The sequence below is a fragment of the Bos mutus genome, chromosome 19 (assembly GCF_027580195.1).
Source record: "Bos mutus isolate GX-2022 chromosome 19, NWIPB_WYAK_1.1, whole genome shotgun sequence".
NCBI classification, from domain to species: Eukaryota; Metazoa; Chordata; class Mammalia; order Artiodactyla; family Bovidae; genus Bos; species Bos mutus.
This window is the reverse complement of record NC_091635.1, coordinates 52058174-52076654: the sequence shown is the minus strand read 5'-3', so window position 1 is coordinate 52076654 and position 18481 is coordinate 52058174. Positions and strand designations below refer to the sequence as shown.

At 38.5% G+C, this 18481-nt stretch overlaps 1 protein-coding gene across 4 annotated transcripts in view; it reads right to left on the bottom strand.

Moving 5' to 3' along the window:
• The window catches only part of TRIM37 (tripartite motif containing 37), a 151717-nt gene that overhangs the window by 95219 nt on the left and 38017 nt on the right, over positions 1-18481 (bottom strand). For all 4 annotated transcript variants that reach the window (XM_070390589.1, XM_070390588.1, XM_005900659.2 and 1 more), the window contains exons 10-11: positions 17266-17316; positions 16175-16256 (exon numbers count right to left, since the gene is read on the bottom strand). In XM_070390589.1, the coding sequence (XP_070246690.1) occupies positions 16175-16256; positions 17266-17316 (133 nt within the window). The remainder of the gene's footprint in view (positions 1-16174; positions 16257-17265; positions 17317-18481) is intronic.

Here is an 18481-nt window from a genome sequence, read left to right as displayed (position 1 = left end):
ACTGAAAAGCATTGTAAGCCACAGAATACAAGAAACTGCAAAAAAGTTGCTCAATATACAAAAAAGATGTCCTTTTCATTATAGGGGGCTGGAATGCAAAAGTAGGAAGTCAAGAAACACCTGGAGTAACAGGCAATTTCGCCTTGGAATATGGAATGAGGCAGGGCAAAGACTAACAGAGTTTTGCCAAGAAAATGCACTGGTCATAACAAACATCCTCTTCCAACAACACAAGAGAAGACTCTATACATGGACATCACCAGATGGTCAACACCGAAATCAGACTGATTATATTCTTTGCAGCCAAAGATGGAGAAGCTCTATACAGTCAGCAAAAATAAGACCAGGAGCTGACTATGGCTCAGATCATGAACTCCTTATTGCCAAATTCAGACTTAAATTGAAGAAAGTAGGGAAAACCACTAGACCATTCAGGTATGACCTAAATCAAATCCCTTATGATTATACAGTGGAAGTGAGAAATAGATTTAAGGGCCTATATCTGATAGATAGAGTGCCTGATGAACTATGGACTGAGGTTTGTGACACTGTACAGCAGACAGGGATCAAGACCATCCCCATGGAAAAGAAATGCAAAAAAGCAAAATGGCTGTCTGGGGAGGCCTTACAAATAGCTGTGAAAAGAAGAGAAGAAAAAAGCAAAGAAGAAAAGGAAAGATATAAGCATCTGAATGCAGAGTTCCAAAGAACAGCAAGAAGAGATAAGAAAGCCTTCTTCAGCGATCAATCCAAAGAAACAGAGGAAAACAACAGAATGGGAAAGACTAGAGATCTCTTGAAGAAAATTAGAGATACCAAGGGAATATTTCATGCAAAGATGGGCTCAATAAAGGACAGAAATGGCATGGACCTAACAGAAGCAGAAGATATTAAGAAGAGGTGGCAAGAATACACAGAAGAACTGTACAGAAAAGATCTTCATGACCCAGATAATCACGATGGTATGATCACTCACCTAGAGCCAGACATCCTAGAATGTGAAGTCAAGTGGGCCTTAGAAAGCATTACTACGAACAAAGCTAGTGGAGGTGATGGAATTCCAGTAGAGCTCTTTCAAATCCTGAAAGATGATGCTGTGAAAGTGCTGCACTGAATATGTTAGCAAATTTGGAAAACTCAGCAGTGGCCACAGGACTGGAAAAGGTCAGTTTGCATTCCAATCCCAAAGAAAGGCAATGCCAAAGAATGTTCAAACTACCACACAATTGCACTCATCTCACACGCTAGTAAAGTAATGCTCAAAATTCTCCAAGCCAGGCTTCAACAAAACGTGAACCGTGAACTTCCTGATGTTCAAGCTGGTTTTAGAAAAGGCAGAGAAACCAGAGATCAAATTGCCAACATCCGCTGAATCATGGAAAAAGCAAGAGAGTTCCAGAAAAACATCTATTTCTGCTTTATTGACTATGCCAAAGCCTTTGACTGTGTGGATCACAAATTCTGAAAGAGATGGGTAATACCAGACCACCTGACCTGCCTCTTGAGAAATTTGGATGCAGGTCAGGAAGCAACAGTTAGAACTGAACATGGAACAACAGACTGGTTCCAAATAGGAGAAGGAGTACGTCAAGGCTCTATATTGTCACCCTGCTTATTTAACTTATATACAGAGTACATCATGAGAAACGCTGGACTGGAAGAAACACAAGCTGGAATCAAGATTGCCGGGAGAAATATCAATAACCTCAGATATGCAGATGACACCACCCTTATGGCAGAAAGTGAAGAGGAACTAAAAAGCCTCTTGATGAAAGTGAAAGTGCAGAGTGAAAACGTTGGCTTAAAGCTCAACATTCAGAAAATGAAGATCATGGCATCCGGTCCCATCACTTCATGGCAAATAGATGGGGAAACAGTGGAAACAGTGTCAGACTTTATTTTTCTGGACTCCAACATCACTGCAGATGGTGACTGCAGCCATGAAATTAAAAGACGCTTACTCCTTGGAAGGAAAGTTATGACCAACCTAGATAGCATATTCAAAAGCAGAGACATTACTTTGCCAACAAAGGTCCGTCTAGCCAAGGCTATGGTTTTTCCTGTGGTCATGTATGGATGTGAGAGTTGGACTGTGAAGAAGGCTGAGTGCCGAAGAATTGATGCTTTTGAACTATGGTGTTGGAGAAGACTCTTGAGAGTCCCTTGGACTGCAAGGAGATCCAACCAGTCCATTCTGAAGGAGATCAGCCCTGGGATTTCTTTGGAAGGAATGATGCTAAAGCTGAAACTCCAGTACTTTGGCCACCTCATGCAAAGAGTTGACTCACTGGAAAAGACTCTGATGCTGGGAAGGATTGGGGGCAGGAGGAGAAGGGGACGCCAGAGGATGAGATGGTTGGATGGCATCGCCGACTCGATGGACGTGAGTCTTGGAGAACTCCAGGAGTTGGTGATGGACACGGAGGCCTGGCGTGCTGTGATTCATGGGGTCGCAAAGAGTCAAACACGACTGAGCGACTGAACTGAACTGAGTATAAAAACTAAATGCAGTCTGGTAACTCTAAACTCTTAAAAATGAGTATCCACGGTCTTTTAGAACAGGTCTAAAGATTGCAAAGGAACTGCTAAGAGGAAAATAAAAGATAAATAGCATAGAAATAATACAAGCAAAGGAAGGAAAAGATCCAGATTACAAGAAGAGAAGAACTAGGAAATCTCTCAGAAAGCAAAGCACCGGATTTCTGATTGACATATAACACTGGTTATACACATGCAAAAGAATGAAGCTAGACCCCTCCATCATACAAAAATTAACTAAAAATATATTAAAGATCTAAAAATAAGTCTTAAAAGTTATAAAAGTCTAAGAGGAAAATATAAGCGAAAAGCTCCATGACAATGGAGTTTGTGAGAATTTCCTAGATATGAAACCAAAAGCCAAAACAGACAGACTGGACCACAACAAAATTTAAAATTTCTGTCCATCAAAGGTCATGATCAACAGAGCAAAAAGAAACCTTAAAAATGAGAAAATATTAAAAAAAAATGAAAAAATATGTGTAAATCATACATCTAATAAGGGGTCAACATCCAGAATATGGAGGCTTCCCTGGTGGCTCAGACAGTCAAGAATCTGCCTGAAACGCAGGAGACCTGGGTTTGATTTCTAGGTCAAGAAGATTCCCCAGAGAAGGGAATGACTACCACTCTATCACTCCTGCCTGGGAAATTCCATGGACAGAGGAGCCTGGTAGGCTACAGTCCACAGGGCTGTAAAGAGTCGGACTTGACTGAGCAACTAACACTTTCACATCCAGAATATATAAACTCATACAACTCTACAACAAAAAACTTGATTAAAAAATGAGCAAAGGACTTGAATACACATTTCTCTAAAAGGGATATACAACTGTCCAACAAGCACATGAAAAAATGCTCAAAAACACCCGTCCGGTATATAAATCAAAACCACAATGAATTACCTCATACCATTATTAGTATGGTATGGTTATTACCAAAGAAACAGAAAACAAAAAGTACTGACAAAGATATGGGAAAATTTGAACCCTTGTGCACTGATGAGAATGTAAAATGGTGCAACTACTGTAGAAAACAGCATAGTTCCTTAAGAAACTAAAAACAGAATTACCATGTGACACAGCAATACCATTTCTGGGTATATACCCAAAAGAATCAAAAGCAGGATACTGAAGAGATATTTACACACCTATCTTCAAAACAGTATTAGTCACTAAAGAAAAAAGACAGAAGTAAGATGCCCACTGATAGATGGATAAATAAAATGTGATATATACATACAATGGAATATTACTCAGCCTGAAAAGGGAAGGGAATTCTGATATAAGCTATGAAGAGGAGGAATCTTAAGAACATATGCTAAGTGAAAGAAGTCAGTAACAAGAAGATGTTACTGTGTTAAGATTCCACATATGTGAGGTATCTAGAGTAGTCAAATTCATAGAAAGAAAAAGCAGAGTGATGGATCTGAGAAGGAGAAATGGGGAATTACTGTTTAACTGGCAGAGCACTTCAGTTTCGAAAGTTGAAAAAATTCTGGAAGTTAGTTACACAACAATGTAAATGTACTTAACAATACTACATGTACACTTAGAAACAGTCAAAATGGTAAATTTTATGTTATGCGTTATTTACCAAAATGAAAGAGAAAACAAAGAGTAAAATAACATCCCTACAGACAATGAAAGCACCCTAGAAAAACAAACTCAAAGATCAAAATTGTAACCTATTTCAAAATAACCTAAAAGACTCTTAAGAAAATAATATGACAGCCTGCAGAAGAAAAGAAAAGCTGAGAAAATATGATATGAAAGAATAACACATATCAGTATTAGAAAAACTCAAATATAAGTAACAGAACTAAGGGAAGAATTAGAAATAAAAGCAAGTTATTTGAGAAATAAAGACTGAACTAAAAGAACATAGGAGCAAATAAGCACAACAGCTGATATCTTTTAAAAAGTAAGTGAACAAGGAAAATTTTTAAAGTAAAAAAGAAATGAATAAAGAGCCGAAAAAAATTAGAAAGTGGTAGTATTGAAGACAAAGGCAAAGAAGATTCAAAACGCAGATAATAAAAGTCCCAAGAGAGAAAACCAACAGTAGAAACAGAGGCGATATTTAAAACTGTAATTCAGGAAATATTCTCTTTAAGAAATCTAAAACTATATATTGAAAGAGCCCAGCATGTAACTGAGAATACGGGCCCAAAAAACCCAACACATATAGTAGTAAATTAGTGGATTTAAAAAGAATTGGAACTCCACTCAGTGCTCTGGGGTGTCTTAAAAGGGAAGGAAATCTAAAAAAGAGTGGATACACGTATGACTGATCCACTTTGCTGTACAGCAGAAGCTAACACAACATTGTAAAGCAACTACATTCCAATAAATAAATAAGGTACAGGCACTGTGGGGAAAAAATTATTAAATTATTTGGGCATCCAGACAATATCAGCAAATGATTTTTAAGGATTAGTTCATCATTAGACTTTACCAAAACAAAATGGAATTAAATATTTAAGATAGCCAAGGAAAGAAAACATGAGCCAAGGATTTTGCATCGAGCAATTCTGGCTTTAGAGTATAAAGGATATAAATTATTTTCAATACACAGAAATTCAGGAAATATTGCTTCCATTAACCTTTCTAGTAGAATTTACTAGAAAACAAGCTCTGAACCCTAACAGCTGTCTAGACACAGCAGAGGGAAATCAGAGTACATGCAAAATAATTTTTAAACATTTCCCAGGAACCAATGGTAGAATTTCTCAAGTTGATGGTAGAATTGAGTTCCCCTCCTGAAATTTTTTTTATAGAGCAAATGAATGATTCATTATGATATATTACAATTCTCTTATTTCCTATGGCTTCAAAAAGTAGGTTCCTAGAGTAGAAGAAATGAGTTGTGGGTGTAATATAAAGAAGTTTAAAAAATTCTGTAATTCTGAATTTGAATTATAAGTCTTAGTGTGATCTCATGAGTTATTTTATTAAAAAAAAAAAAAAAATACATACAGGGACTTCCATGGTGGCCCAGTGGCTGGGAATCCACCAGTCAATGCAGGGGACACGGGTTCAATTCCTGATCTGGGAAGATGCCACACGATGAGAAGCAACCAGGCCCAACTGCCACAACTACTAAGCCCATACTCTAGAGCCCAGGTATCGCAACTACTGAAACCCACGAGCGCCTAGAGCCTGTGCTTGCTAACAAGAAAAGCCATCACAACGTGAAGCTCATGCACTGCAATGAGGAGGAGTCCCTGCTCGCGGCAACTAGAGAAAACCATGCACAACAATGAAGAGGAAGAAAGTTCAGCCAAAAATAAGTAGAATTTAAAAAAACAAAAAACAAAAAAAAATTACATATATACATGTGTCAAAAAAAAACCTCCCCCCAAAACAGGGAGAACAAGATGGTGGAGGAGGAGGTGGACATGGAGTACATCTCTCCATGGACACATCAGGAATACACCTTCAGACACAGAGGTGCACCCAGAACACCAGCTGAGACAGACAGGAGCACCTGACCAGTGGGTAAGAATACACAGAATCACGCAAAACTCAGTAGGATGAAGGAACTAGGGGGGGAAACAGGAGTGTTACTAGGACTGGACCTGCCCTGGGCGGGTGGGGGAGCTGAAGCAGGGGTCCAATCCCCACATCGGGGTACTGTCTGAGTCAGAGGAGAAACATTTAAGGCAGTACGTGAAACAGCTGATCTGCAGCAGCCAAAATGGAATGAGATACAGACAGTCCCTGACGCAGCCATACATACCCTGGATAGGGAGGCAGGTCCCCAAGAAGGCGGAGCAGCTGGGAGCTGGACCTTAGGGATTGTGGAGCAAACCCAGGACGAGGGCTGCTGTTGCCTGTGGAAGGCCTGACCGAGGGGATGTGAGGGTGGAGATGTGGTGGGAAATGCCCCTGGAGGAAAGGTGGGCAGCCATGGAAGCAAGGTTATACTGCTGAGTCATGCGAAGCAGGTGGAGCCATCACCATGGCCTCTCTCTCCCCACATCCAGCATGGGAAGATGAAAAATAGAGAGGCTGGCCCATTAACTGCCTGACGCACTGTACTACAGAGGAGGACCCCACCCAGGGTGCCCCTTTAAGTGACTGATGCCCCGAACTACAGAGGAGGATACCACCCAGGGTGTCCCTTTAAGTGCCTGACACGCAGATCTACAGATTAGGACCCCAGCCAGGGGGGCCCTTCTATGTGCCTGATGTGTGTGATGAACAACAGAGAAGGACCCCAGGCAAGGGAGCCCTCTAAGCACCTGAACAGGCAGAGCTACAGAGAAAGACTAGCCAAAGAGGCCTTTTGATCCCCAGTTACCGGAGGCTTGGAAAAAGACTCTGATAGGGCCATAACTCCAGTGGCTGAGGCAGTCCCAGTCCCTGCACACTTGGTGCCACTGGGGTTCCTGTAAGCCAAGCAGCTGCACCAGCTTCACGCTGAACCCTAACTGGGGCAAAGCTGCCACAGGCAAAAAAAAAAGTCTTGAGTCTATGCACGCGGGATCACTTTGGTTGTGTCCAACTCTTTGTGACCCCGTGGACTGTGGTCTGCTAGGCTTCTCTGTCAGGGAGGGTTCTCTAGGCAAGAATACTGGAGTGTATTGGCTAATACTGGTTGCCATACCCTTCTAGATCACTATATTCCCTTCTTCCCTAGCTGCCAACTCTGCTGAGTACCTGATGCTGCCAGAATCCCTGTGACCCAAGCAGCTGCACCACCTCCACACCTGGCCCTGACTGGGGCAGACCCAAGTACTCCAGGGCAACCTCAGGAGCAAAGCTCAGTGGAAGACCCACAGGCACAGGTGGAAATAAAACCACAATTGAAACCCAGGGGCAGTTCGGCTAAGGAAGAATATCCAAAATCTTCCCACTAGCTGTACAAGCTGCAGATTAAATCCACGTGATCAACTACACAGACTCTGTGACTATGGAATATATAAAAGGACATTGAGAGGGCCCACAAAAGAAAATGCACTAGTTCTGATGCTGTGGACATTGGAGGCAAGAACACACAGGAGTAGGACCAGATTAGTATCTGAGCTGCCGTCACAGCAGGTCAGGAGACCAGCTCAGTGTTGGAGGGCATCCTAGGGAGGTGAGATGGACTGTGACTCCCAGGCCAGGGAAAGGAAGCTGACAGCAGTGACTCAAGAGAAACATTTATTCTTTTGTTTCAATTTGTTCTGTGGTTTCTTTTGGATTTTTTTTCTTTTCTTTCTCCCATTCACCCCCTACCCCCTACCCCCTACCCCCACCGCCCCAGGCCTCCCCTCCATGTAGTTGTAAATTTTATTGGCACTATGAAATCTAATCAAGCTTTTGAGTTTTTTTTTTTTCCTTTCTTTTTTCAATCACACGTTTTATAGTTGTTATAAAACTATGCCTCTGTGTTGGGCTTTTGAAGTTCTATGGAGTTACCTTTTCTTTCCTCTTCCTTTTTTCTTTTCTTTTTTTTAATCTTTAATTTTAATTTTTAAACCTATTATTATTTTTTCTACATTTATTCTTTTGTTTGCTTTTCCTACTGTTCTTTTCTCCTTGCACTTAATCTTTAATGTATATAAATCTTCTTTATCTACCACTATTTAGCTTTGCAAACATAGTCTTTCTTTCCTTTCAAAATATTTGATAGTTTTGTTTTCATTGCTTTATTCTCCAGTGGGCACCTTGCTTTAGTTTCGTTTTCCAGTTTGTGCTTTAGTTAGTTTTGTTCTTAACTGGTAGATATAATTTTTTGTTTCCTTTGTTTGCTGGGTCAATCTATTGTACTTTATTCTTATTGGACTGTTTTGATTTTGCTTATGGATGTGTATGTATATGTGTATAATCCATTATTTTTATTATTATTCGCCTCATTTTGTAACTGTCATTTGTCTGGGGTTCATCTTTGGTTTCTTGTTGTTGGGTACGTGTTTAAATTTCATTTACTGCCATAACAAACCACTTGTGGAATCTTCATTCTTGACCAGGGATCAAGTCCTGAGCCTTTGGAGTGGGAACACTGACTCCAAGACCCTAGACCATCAGAGAACTAAACCTAAGGAGTAACAAATAGTGAGAACTCCCACAAAGGAAACCACTTGAATACAAGACCTGGCAACACCCAACTACCAGTAGCACCCTGATCAGGACACCTCATGCAAACAACAAACAAAACAAAAATACAAACCCAATCATCAACAGAGAGAATTACCAACTCTTGTCCATCAGAAGAAAAACAAAAAAAAAACTCAGCATAAATATCACCCTATACAAAGCTTATACAAACCACTGCACCAACTGTAGGGGGGCAAACCAAAAGGAATCTTGAATTCAACCTTGAAGCCTGGGAAAAGGAGACCTCAAGCACAGTTAGTTTAAAAAAAATAATAATGATGAAAAGGTAGAGAAATACTGCACAAATGAAGGAACAAACTAGAAACACAGAAGTCCAAATAAATGAAGAACAAATTGGCAAAGTACCTGAAAAAGAATTCAGAACATATAATGATAGTAAAGATGATCAAAAACCTTGAAAACAGAATGGAGAAAAGGCAAGAATCAATTAACAATTCTTTAATTCTAGAAGAATTAAAGAAAAAACATACAGAGACAAACAACACAATTACTGAAATTAAAAATACTCTAGAAGGAATCAATAGCAGAATATCTGAAGAAGAAGAACAAATCAGTAAGCTGGAAGATAAAATGGTGAAAATAACTTCTGAAGGGCAAAATAAAGCAAAAAGAATGAAAAGAACTGAGGATAGTCCCAGAGACCTCTGGGAAAATATCAAACACACCAACATTTGAATTATAGGGGTCCCAAAAAAAGAAGTGAAAAAGAAAGGGTATGAGAAAATGTTTGAAGAGATTATAGTTGAAAATTTCCCCAATATGGAAAAGGAAATAGTCAAGTCCAAGAGGCTCAAAGAGTCCCATACAGGATAAACCCAAGGAGAAACACCCCAAGACACATACTAATCAAACTAACAAAGATTAAACACAAAGAGAAAATATTAAAACCTACAAGGGAGAAGCAACAAAGTAACATACAAGGGAAACCCCACAGGTTTAACAGCTGATTTGTCAGCAGAAACTGCAGGTCAGAAGGGAATGGCAGGATATATTTAAAGTACTGAAGGGGGAAAATCTACAACCAAGATTATTCTACCCAGCAAGGATCCCATTCAAAATTGATGGAAGAAATCAAAAGTTTTTCAGACAAGCAAGAGTTAACCACCAAACAAGCTTTACAACAACTGTTAAAGGGACTTATATAGTCAAGAAATACAAGAGAAGAAAAAGATCTATAAAATCAAACCCAAAACAATTAAGAAAATGGCAATGTGTGTGTGTGTTAGTCGTTCAGTCCTGTCCAACTCTTTCCAAGCTCATGGACTATGGCTCGCCAGGTTCCTCTGTCGATGGGATTCTGCAGGCAAGAACCTGGAGTGGGTTGCCATTTTCTTCTCCAAAGAAAATGGCAATAGGAACATATATATCAATAATTACTTTAAATGTAAACGGAGTAAATGCCCCAACCAAAAGACACAGATTGGCTGAATGGATAAAAAAAAAAAAACACCCATATACATTCTGTCTACAAGAAACCCACTTCAGACCTAAAGGGGTCCTGAGAGGATGGAAAAAATATATTCCATGCAAATGAAAAGCAAAAGAGTAGCAATGGGCGAGTAGCAATGAGTAGCAATCCTCATATCAGACAAATTAGACCTTAAAATAAACAAGATTACAAGAGATAAGGAAGGACACTACATAATGATCAAGGGATCAATCCAAGAGGAAAACATAACAACTGTAAATAGCTATGCACCCAACATAGGAGCACCTCAGGATATAAGACAAACACTAACAGACATAAAAGGAGAAACTGACAGTAACACAATAGTGGGAGACTTTAACAGCCCTCTCACAACAATGGACAGATCATCAAAACAGAAAATTAATAAGGAAACACAAGTCTTAGATGATATATTAGATGAGATGGATCTCACTGGTATCTTCAGGACATTCCATCCAAATGCAGAAGAATACACTTTCTTCTCAAGTGCACATGGAACATTCTCCAGGATAGACCACATCTTGGGTCACAAATCAAATCTCAGTAAATTTAAGAAAACTCACATCATATGAAGCATCTTTTCAGACCACAATGCTATGAGACTAGATATCAATTACAAGAAAAAAACTAACAAATACATGGAGATTAAACAATATGTTTCTAAATAACCAACAGGTTACTGAAGAAATCATGAGGGAAATCAAAAAATTTCTAGAAACAAATGATAATGAAAACATGACAATTCAAAACCTATGGGATGCAGGAAAAGCAGTTCTAAGAGGGAAGTTTATAGCATGTATACAATCCCACCTCAAGAAACAAGGAAAACATCGGAATAGACAACCTATCTTTACACCTAAAATAACTGGAAAATGACAGAAAAACTCCAAAATTAGAAGAAGGAAATCATAAAGATCAGAGCAGAAATAAATGAAAGTGAAATGAAAGAAAAAACAGCAAAGATTAATAAAAGTAAAAGCTGGTTCTTTGAGAAGATAAACAAAATTGACAAACCTTTGGCCAGACTCATTAAGAAAAAAAGAGAAGAATCAAATCAACAAAATTAGAAATGAAAAGGGGAGCTTACAACAGACAATGCAGAGGATTGTGAGAGACTATTATGAACAACTATATGGCAATAAAATGGATAACCTGGAAGAAATGGACAGATTCTTAGAAAAGTTCAATCTTCGAAGACTGAACCAGGAAGAAATAGAAATTATGAACAACCCAATTACAAGCACTGAAATTGAAGCTGGGATCAAAAATCTCTCAAAACACAAAAGCCCAGGACCAGATGGTTTCACAGGAGAATTCTACCAAACATTCAGAGAAGAGATCATGCCTATCCTTCTAAAACTCTTTCAAAAATTACAGAGGAAGGAACACTTCCAAACTCATTCTGTGAGGCCACCATCACCCTGATACCAAAACCAGAAAAGACAACACACAAAAAAAACTACAGGTCAATATCACTGATGAACATAGATGCAAAAATCCTCGACAAAATCTTAGCAAAAGAATTCAGCAACACATCAAAAAGCTCATACACCATGATCAAGTTGGGTTTATTCCAGGGATCCAAGAATTCTTCAATATATGCAAATCAATCAATGTGAACCATATTAAAAAACTGAAAGATAAAAATCATATGGTCATCTCAATAGATGCAGAAAAAGCCTTTGACAAAATTCAGCACCCATTTATGATTAAAACTCTTCAGTGGGCACAGAAGGAACCTACCTCAACATAGTAAAGGCCATATATGATAAGCCTACAGCAAACATCATTGTCAATGGTGAAAAACTGTAAGCATTTGCCCAAATATCAGCAACAAGATAAGGGTGTCCACTTTCACCACTATTATTCAACATAGTTTCAGAAGTCCTAGCTACAGCAATCAGAGAAGAAAAAGAAATAAAAGGAATCCAGATCAGAAAAGAAGTAAAGCTCTCACTGCAGAGGACATGATATTGTACACAGAAAATCCTAAAATTACTAGAGCTGATCAGTGAATTTAACAAGGATACAAGTCACAGGATACAAAATCAATACACAGAAATCACTTGCATTTCTATATACTAACAACAAAAAATCAGAAAGAGAAATTAAGAAGTCAATCCCATTCACCACTGCAAGAAAAAGAATTAAATATCTAGGAATAAACATACCTAAGGAGACAAAAGAACTGTACGCAGAAAATTATAAGACACCAATGAAACAAATCAAAGATGACATAAACAGATGGAGAAGATATTCCATGTTCCTGGGTGGGAAGAATCAATATTGTGAAAATGATTATACTACCGAACGCAGTCTACAGATTGAATGTGATACCTATCAAATTACCAATGGCATTTTTCACATAACTTGAACAAAAAATTTCACAATTCATATGGAAACACAAAAGACCCCAAATACTCAGTCATCTTGAGAAAGAAGAATGGAGCTGGAGGAATCAACCTTCCTGATTTCAGATTATACTACAAAGCTACAGTCATCAGGACAGTATGGTACTCACACAAAAACAGAAATATAGACCAATGGAATAAGATAGAAAGCCCAGAAATAAATCCATGTACCTATGGATACCTTATTTTTGACAAAGGAGGCAAGAATATACAGTGGGGCAAAGACAGCCTCTTCAATAAATGGTGCTGGGGAAACTGGACAGCTACATGTAAAAGAATGAAATTAGAGCACTTCCTAACACCATACACAAAGATAAACTCAAAATAGATTAAAGACCTAAATGTAAGACCGGAAACTATAAAACTCTTAGAGAAAAACATAGGCAGAACACTCGATTACATAAATCAAAGCATCCTCTATGACCCACCTCCTAGAGTAACAGAAATAAAAACAAAAGTAAACAAGTGGGACCTGATTAAACTTAAAAGCTTTTGCACAGCAAAGAAAACTGCAAGCAAGGTGAAAAGACAACCCTCAGAATGGGAGAAAATAGCAAATGAAACTGACAAAGGATTAACTTCCAAAATATACAAGCAGCTCATACAACTCAATGCCAGAAAAAAAACAACCCAATCAAAAAAGTGGGAAAAAGACCTAAACAGACATTTCTCCAAAGAAGACATACAGATGGCTAACAAACACATGAAAAGATGCTCAACACTGCTCATTATTAGAGAATTTTCCCTGATTGAAGGATTGAAGGAAGGGAAAGATTGAAGGCAGAAGAGGATGACAGAGGATGAGATGATTGGATGGCATCATTGACTCAATAGACATGAGTTTGAGTAAACTCTGGAAGTTGCTGATGGACAGGAAAGGCTGGCATGCCACAGTTCATGGGGTCACAAAGAGTTGGACATGACTGAGTGACTGATCTGAAGAGAAATGCAAATCAAAACTACAATGAGATATCACCTCACACCAGTCAGAATGGCCATCATCAAACAGTCTACAAACAATAAATGCTGGAGAGGGGGTGGAGAAAAGGGAATGCTCTTGCACTGCTGGTGGAATGTAAATTGATACAGCCACTATGGAAGATGATCTGAAGATTCCTTAAAAAACTAGGAATAAAATCACCATATGACCCATCGATCCCACTCCTAGGCATATACCCTGAGGAAACCAAAATTGAAAGAGACACACGTATCCCACTGTTTATTGCAGCTGTATTTAAAATAGCCAGAACATGGAAGAAACCTAGATGTCCATCGACAGATGAATGGACAAAGAAGTTGTGGTACATATACACAATGGAATATCACTCAGCCATAAAAAGGAATGCATTTGAGTCAGTTCTGATGAGGTGGATAAACCTAGAGCGTATTATAGAGACTGAAGTAAGTCAGAAAGATAGATAAATATCATATACTAATGCATATATACAGAATCTAAAAAACTGGTACTGAAGAATTAAAAGCAATGGGAAAACAGACATATATAATTGGCGTATGGACATGGGGAGAGGGAAGCAGAGGGTGAGATGTATGATGAGAGTAACATGGAAACATTTATATTACCATATGTAAAATAGATAGCCAACAGGAATTTACTGTATCTCTCAGGAAACCCAAATAGGGCTCTGTAGCAACCCAGAGTCGAGAGCAATGGCAACCCACTCCAGTACTCTTGCCTGGAAAATCCCATGGACGGAGGAGCCTGGTAGGCTGCAGTCCATGGGGTTGCTAGGAGTCGGACACAACTAAGTGACTTCACTTTCACTTTTCACTTTCATGCATTGGAGAAGGAAATGGCAACCCACTCCAGCGTTCTTGCCTGGAGAATCCCAGGGATGGGGGAGTCTCGTGGGCTGCCGTCTCTGGGGTCCCACAGAGTCATACACGGCTGAAGCAACTTAGCAGCAGCAGCAGCAGCAATCCAGAGGGATGGGATGGGGAGAGAGATGAGAGGCAGGTTCAAAAGACAGGGGATATACGTATGCCTATGGCTGATTCATATTGAGGTTTAACAGAAAACAATAAAATTCTGTAAAGCAATTATCCTTCAATTAAAAAATAAGTTAAAAAACACACACACACAAAAAAAACACACCAGGGACCTCCCTGGTGGTCCAGTGCTTAAGAATCCACCTTTCAATGCAGGCATCATGGGTTTGATCCCCGGCCAGGGAACTAAGACAACTTAGCTGTCCATGCTTCGGGACAACTAAACCTGCACCCCCAACTAGAGAAACCCACGCACCACAACAAAGAACCAACGCAGCCAAAAAAGAACAACAAACAAAACCTGTAAAATGTATAACATCAAGAATGAAGCAGGACTTTGGGTGATAATGTGTCAGTACAAGTTCACCAAATGCAACAAACACGCCACTCTGTACGGGATATGCTGATAGTTGGGGAGACTGTGCATGTGTGGCGTCAGAAGGTGTGTGGAGAATTCTCTGTATTTTCCACTCAATTTTGCTGTTGAACCTAAAACTGCTAAAACTCAACTGAACCTAAAACTCAATTTTGCTGTTAAACCTAAAGTTGCTCTAAAAAATAAAGTCTATTAAATAAATTTTTAAATACATACATACATATTAACCCCCGTTCACAAATCTCCACATACATTTACCTATGTTATTTTCTAGTTCCGTTCATGAAGAAAGCCTCTAGACCAACCTGGTAGAAATGAGCACCCCTTGCACTCAGTTTGGTCCTGAAATACAATTCTGCCACTAAAAGAAATCAGGGCTTTTTGGATAAAAAGACCAATTTCAAGTTGGAAATATATGAGACTAGAATATCTTACCACAGAAGACAACAAGAAAGCTTACTATAGTCACTACTAGACTATTTATTAGGGTCAGAGCAAAGTGACACAGAAAGCATAGTAAAGAGACTAAATAAGTATAAATACATGAGTTTATAATAACTTATTAATAACTTTCAGAGAATAAGGAAAATTGCTAAATAACAAGAAAGAATCTTGCCTCTTCTATATGAACTGTAATACTGAAAACTAAATAATAGGTAAAATGAATCACTATTTTGCAACTTCCACAGAATTAACATATATGCAATGTGCACCAATATCACAAAAAGAGATGCAACTAGACATAACGTGATGAAAGCATACACTACTGCTTATGTTTCTGCTACAGGAACTGAGTACACATTTCATCATATCACTGGACTGACCTGCCAATCTGCAGAAAATACACAGGTCAAAAAAACATATTGGAAAGCACCAAGAGAATGTAATCAGCATACATGTGGTTTCTTTGTAATCGTTTTCTAAGTTAGAACTTAAAACTTTTCTTCTAAATATTTTTACTGAAATAAGATTCAGTAATATGCCAATGTTTATACTGTTTATACTTAATTCATTTTTTTATAGTTTAGCAATATATCCTATAAAGAAACATAAATTTTTCATTCCTTTAATTCCTTTCTCCACTAAAAAAGTGAACCAGTGTATGACAGAACCCTGAAAGAAACATCTGGACTTCAAAATTCATGAGAAATAATGAAAAACTTACTGAAACATAAAATTTTCATTACTTTAATTCTTTTCTCCATTAAAAAAGTTGAACCAGTGTATGACAGAACCCTGAAAGAAACATCTTGACTTCAAAATTTATGAGAAATAATGAAAAACTTACTGGGTAAACTTTTAACCTCCAACAAAGTCCTGAAACTTGAAGAGGCGGACTGTAAACAGGATCTGCTCTCTGGCGCAAAGTACTAAAGTACAAGAAAACCAACCAAATCCCAAGATCAAAACTGTTGTCAAGTTCCAATAGGCAAAACCAAAACCCCACCACTTATGTTCCTTATTTGATGTCCTAGACCAGTAAATGAAGGTGACTGAAGAAGTCAAGAGTCTACTACATAAATGTACATATACGAACATTCTGCAATATAAAAATTTTAATGGTACAGAAATATTCAGCAGTATCTTCTAAGTTTCAGGTTAAAAAAAAAAAACTCTCAATATGTCTTGAATTTAACAACCACTTCAACAACAAGTAGTTTTTCAGCATTAAAGGGGTAAAGAAATGTGGGGAAATGTGCTATATTTTAGCAACAAAATTATTACATAAGAAAAATTAAATTGGAAGTGGTATAAATTCTCAGTCTGGCCTTAGTCTGATGCATTACCACTCCCTTGGCATTTCTCTTCCCCAGGCAAGATCTCATATTTTCTGTTCCCCACTTCTGCGACACCCTTTAAGCCAAGTCCCTTTGGATCTTTGTGTTTTAAAATCCTGGCTTTTAATCTTACAGAAAAAGCAGTAAAATCTAACAGACTTAGCATTCAAGTTACAAAACTTACAAATTTCTTATACTAACTAATGTCCTCTCATCCACAATGTCTCACTTAGGACTTAGATAAATGGGCCCAAATGGACTTCTTCCCACCATTCTTGTTTCTGAGGATGGGTAGGATGGTTCATCAATCTCTGTCATCCCATTCACCTCACTTTATTAACAAAAGCTAAGTGGACTCTCTTCTTAAAAAAAAAAAAAAAAAAGGGTTCCATCTCCAACACTAGAGAAGCAAGCTATCCAGAAGATATAAAACAATTCTGACAAATGACCTCTATGTTTCTAACAGAAACCATGTTTCTTCTAAGACTACACACTGAGCGACAAGAGTTCATTAGGTCTGTATCCAACCAAGGAATAACACCTTCCTGGCTCTCACTTACATACACATACAAAAAACACTAAAGTTGTCGAAAACTCTTACCTGAAATTCTCTAAAACAAAAGTAGCTGAATCATAAGATGGTACCAATTCACTAAAAGGGAACAAAAACCAAATAAATTATTTGGCTTATTAAAGTTTATCATTTCATTTAGTTAAAAAAGTCAAGTCTCTCAATAATATCTTAAAAATTTTATTAATCTAACATCAGTCCTTAAGAAGAGCTTCCCAGGTGGCTTAGTGGTATAGAATCTGCCAGTGCTAGAGAGGCAGGAGACATAGATTCAATCCTTGGGTCAGGAAGATCCCCTGGAGAAGGAAATGGCAACCCACTCCAATATTCTTGCCTGGAGAATCCCTGTGGACAGAGGAGCCTGGCAGATTACCACCCATGGGGTGGCAGAGTCAGACACAACTGAGCGACTAAGCACAACACATACATGGAAATAGGAAAAGAAAAAAATTGGTGTTTAGGCTGGGAACCTGAAGTATGAAACATATAAATAGGTTTTAAAAAATCAAAAAGAAACAGAAGGAAATGATTTTATACTAAATCCCCAAACTTCCTCCTTTAGAACAAATTATGAGGAATACTGACAGACCCTAAATACTTTGATATTATTTACTAGAAAATGCATCTATATAATGTTATCAGTTCAGTTCAGTTGCTCAGTCATGTCCAACTCTTTGCAACCCCATGGACTGCAGCACGCCAGACCTCTCTGTCCATCACCAACTCCCAGAGTTTACTCAAACTCATGTCCATTGAGTCAGTGATGCCATCCAACCATCTCATCCTCTGTTGCCCCCTTCTCCTACCGCCTTCAATCTTTCTCAGCCTCAGGGTCTTTCGATATAAGTCTTTGCATCAGGTGACCAAAGTATTAGAGTTTCAGCTTCAGCATCAGTCCTTCCAATGAATATTCAGAACTGATTTCCTTTAGGATGGACTGGTTGGATCTCCTTGACGTCCAAGGGACTCTCAACAGTGTTCTCCAACACCACAGTTCAAAAGACATAAAACAATTCTTCAGCGCTCAGCTTTCTTTATAGTCCGACTCTCACATCCATCCATGACTACTGGAAAAACCATAGCTTTGACCAGGACAGACCTTTGCTGGCAAAGTAATGTCTCTGCTTTTAATATGTTGTCTAAGTTGGTCATAATCTTTCTTCCAAGGAGAAAGCGTCTTTTAATTTCACACCTGCATCTGAGTTAAATTCACCCATTCCAGTCCATTTTAGTTTGCTGAGTCCTA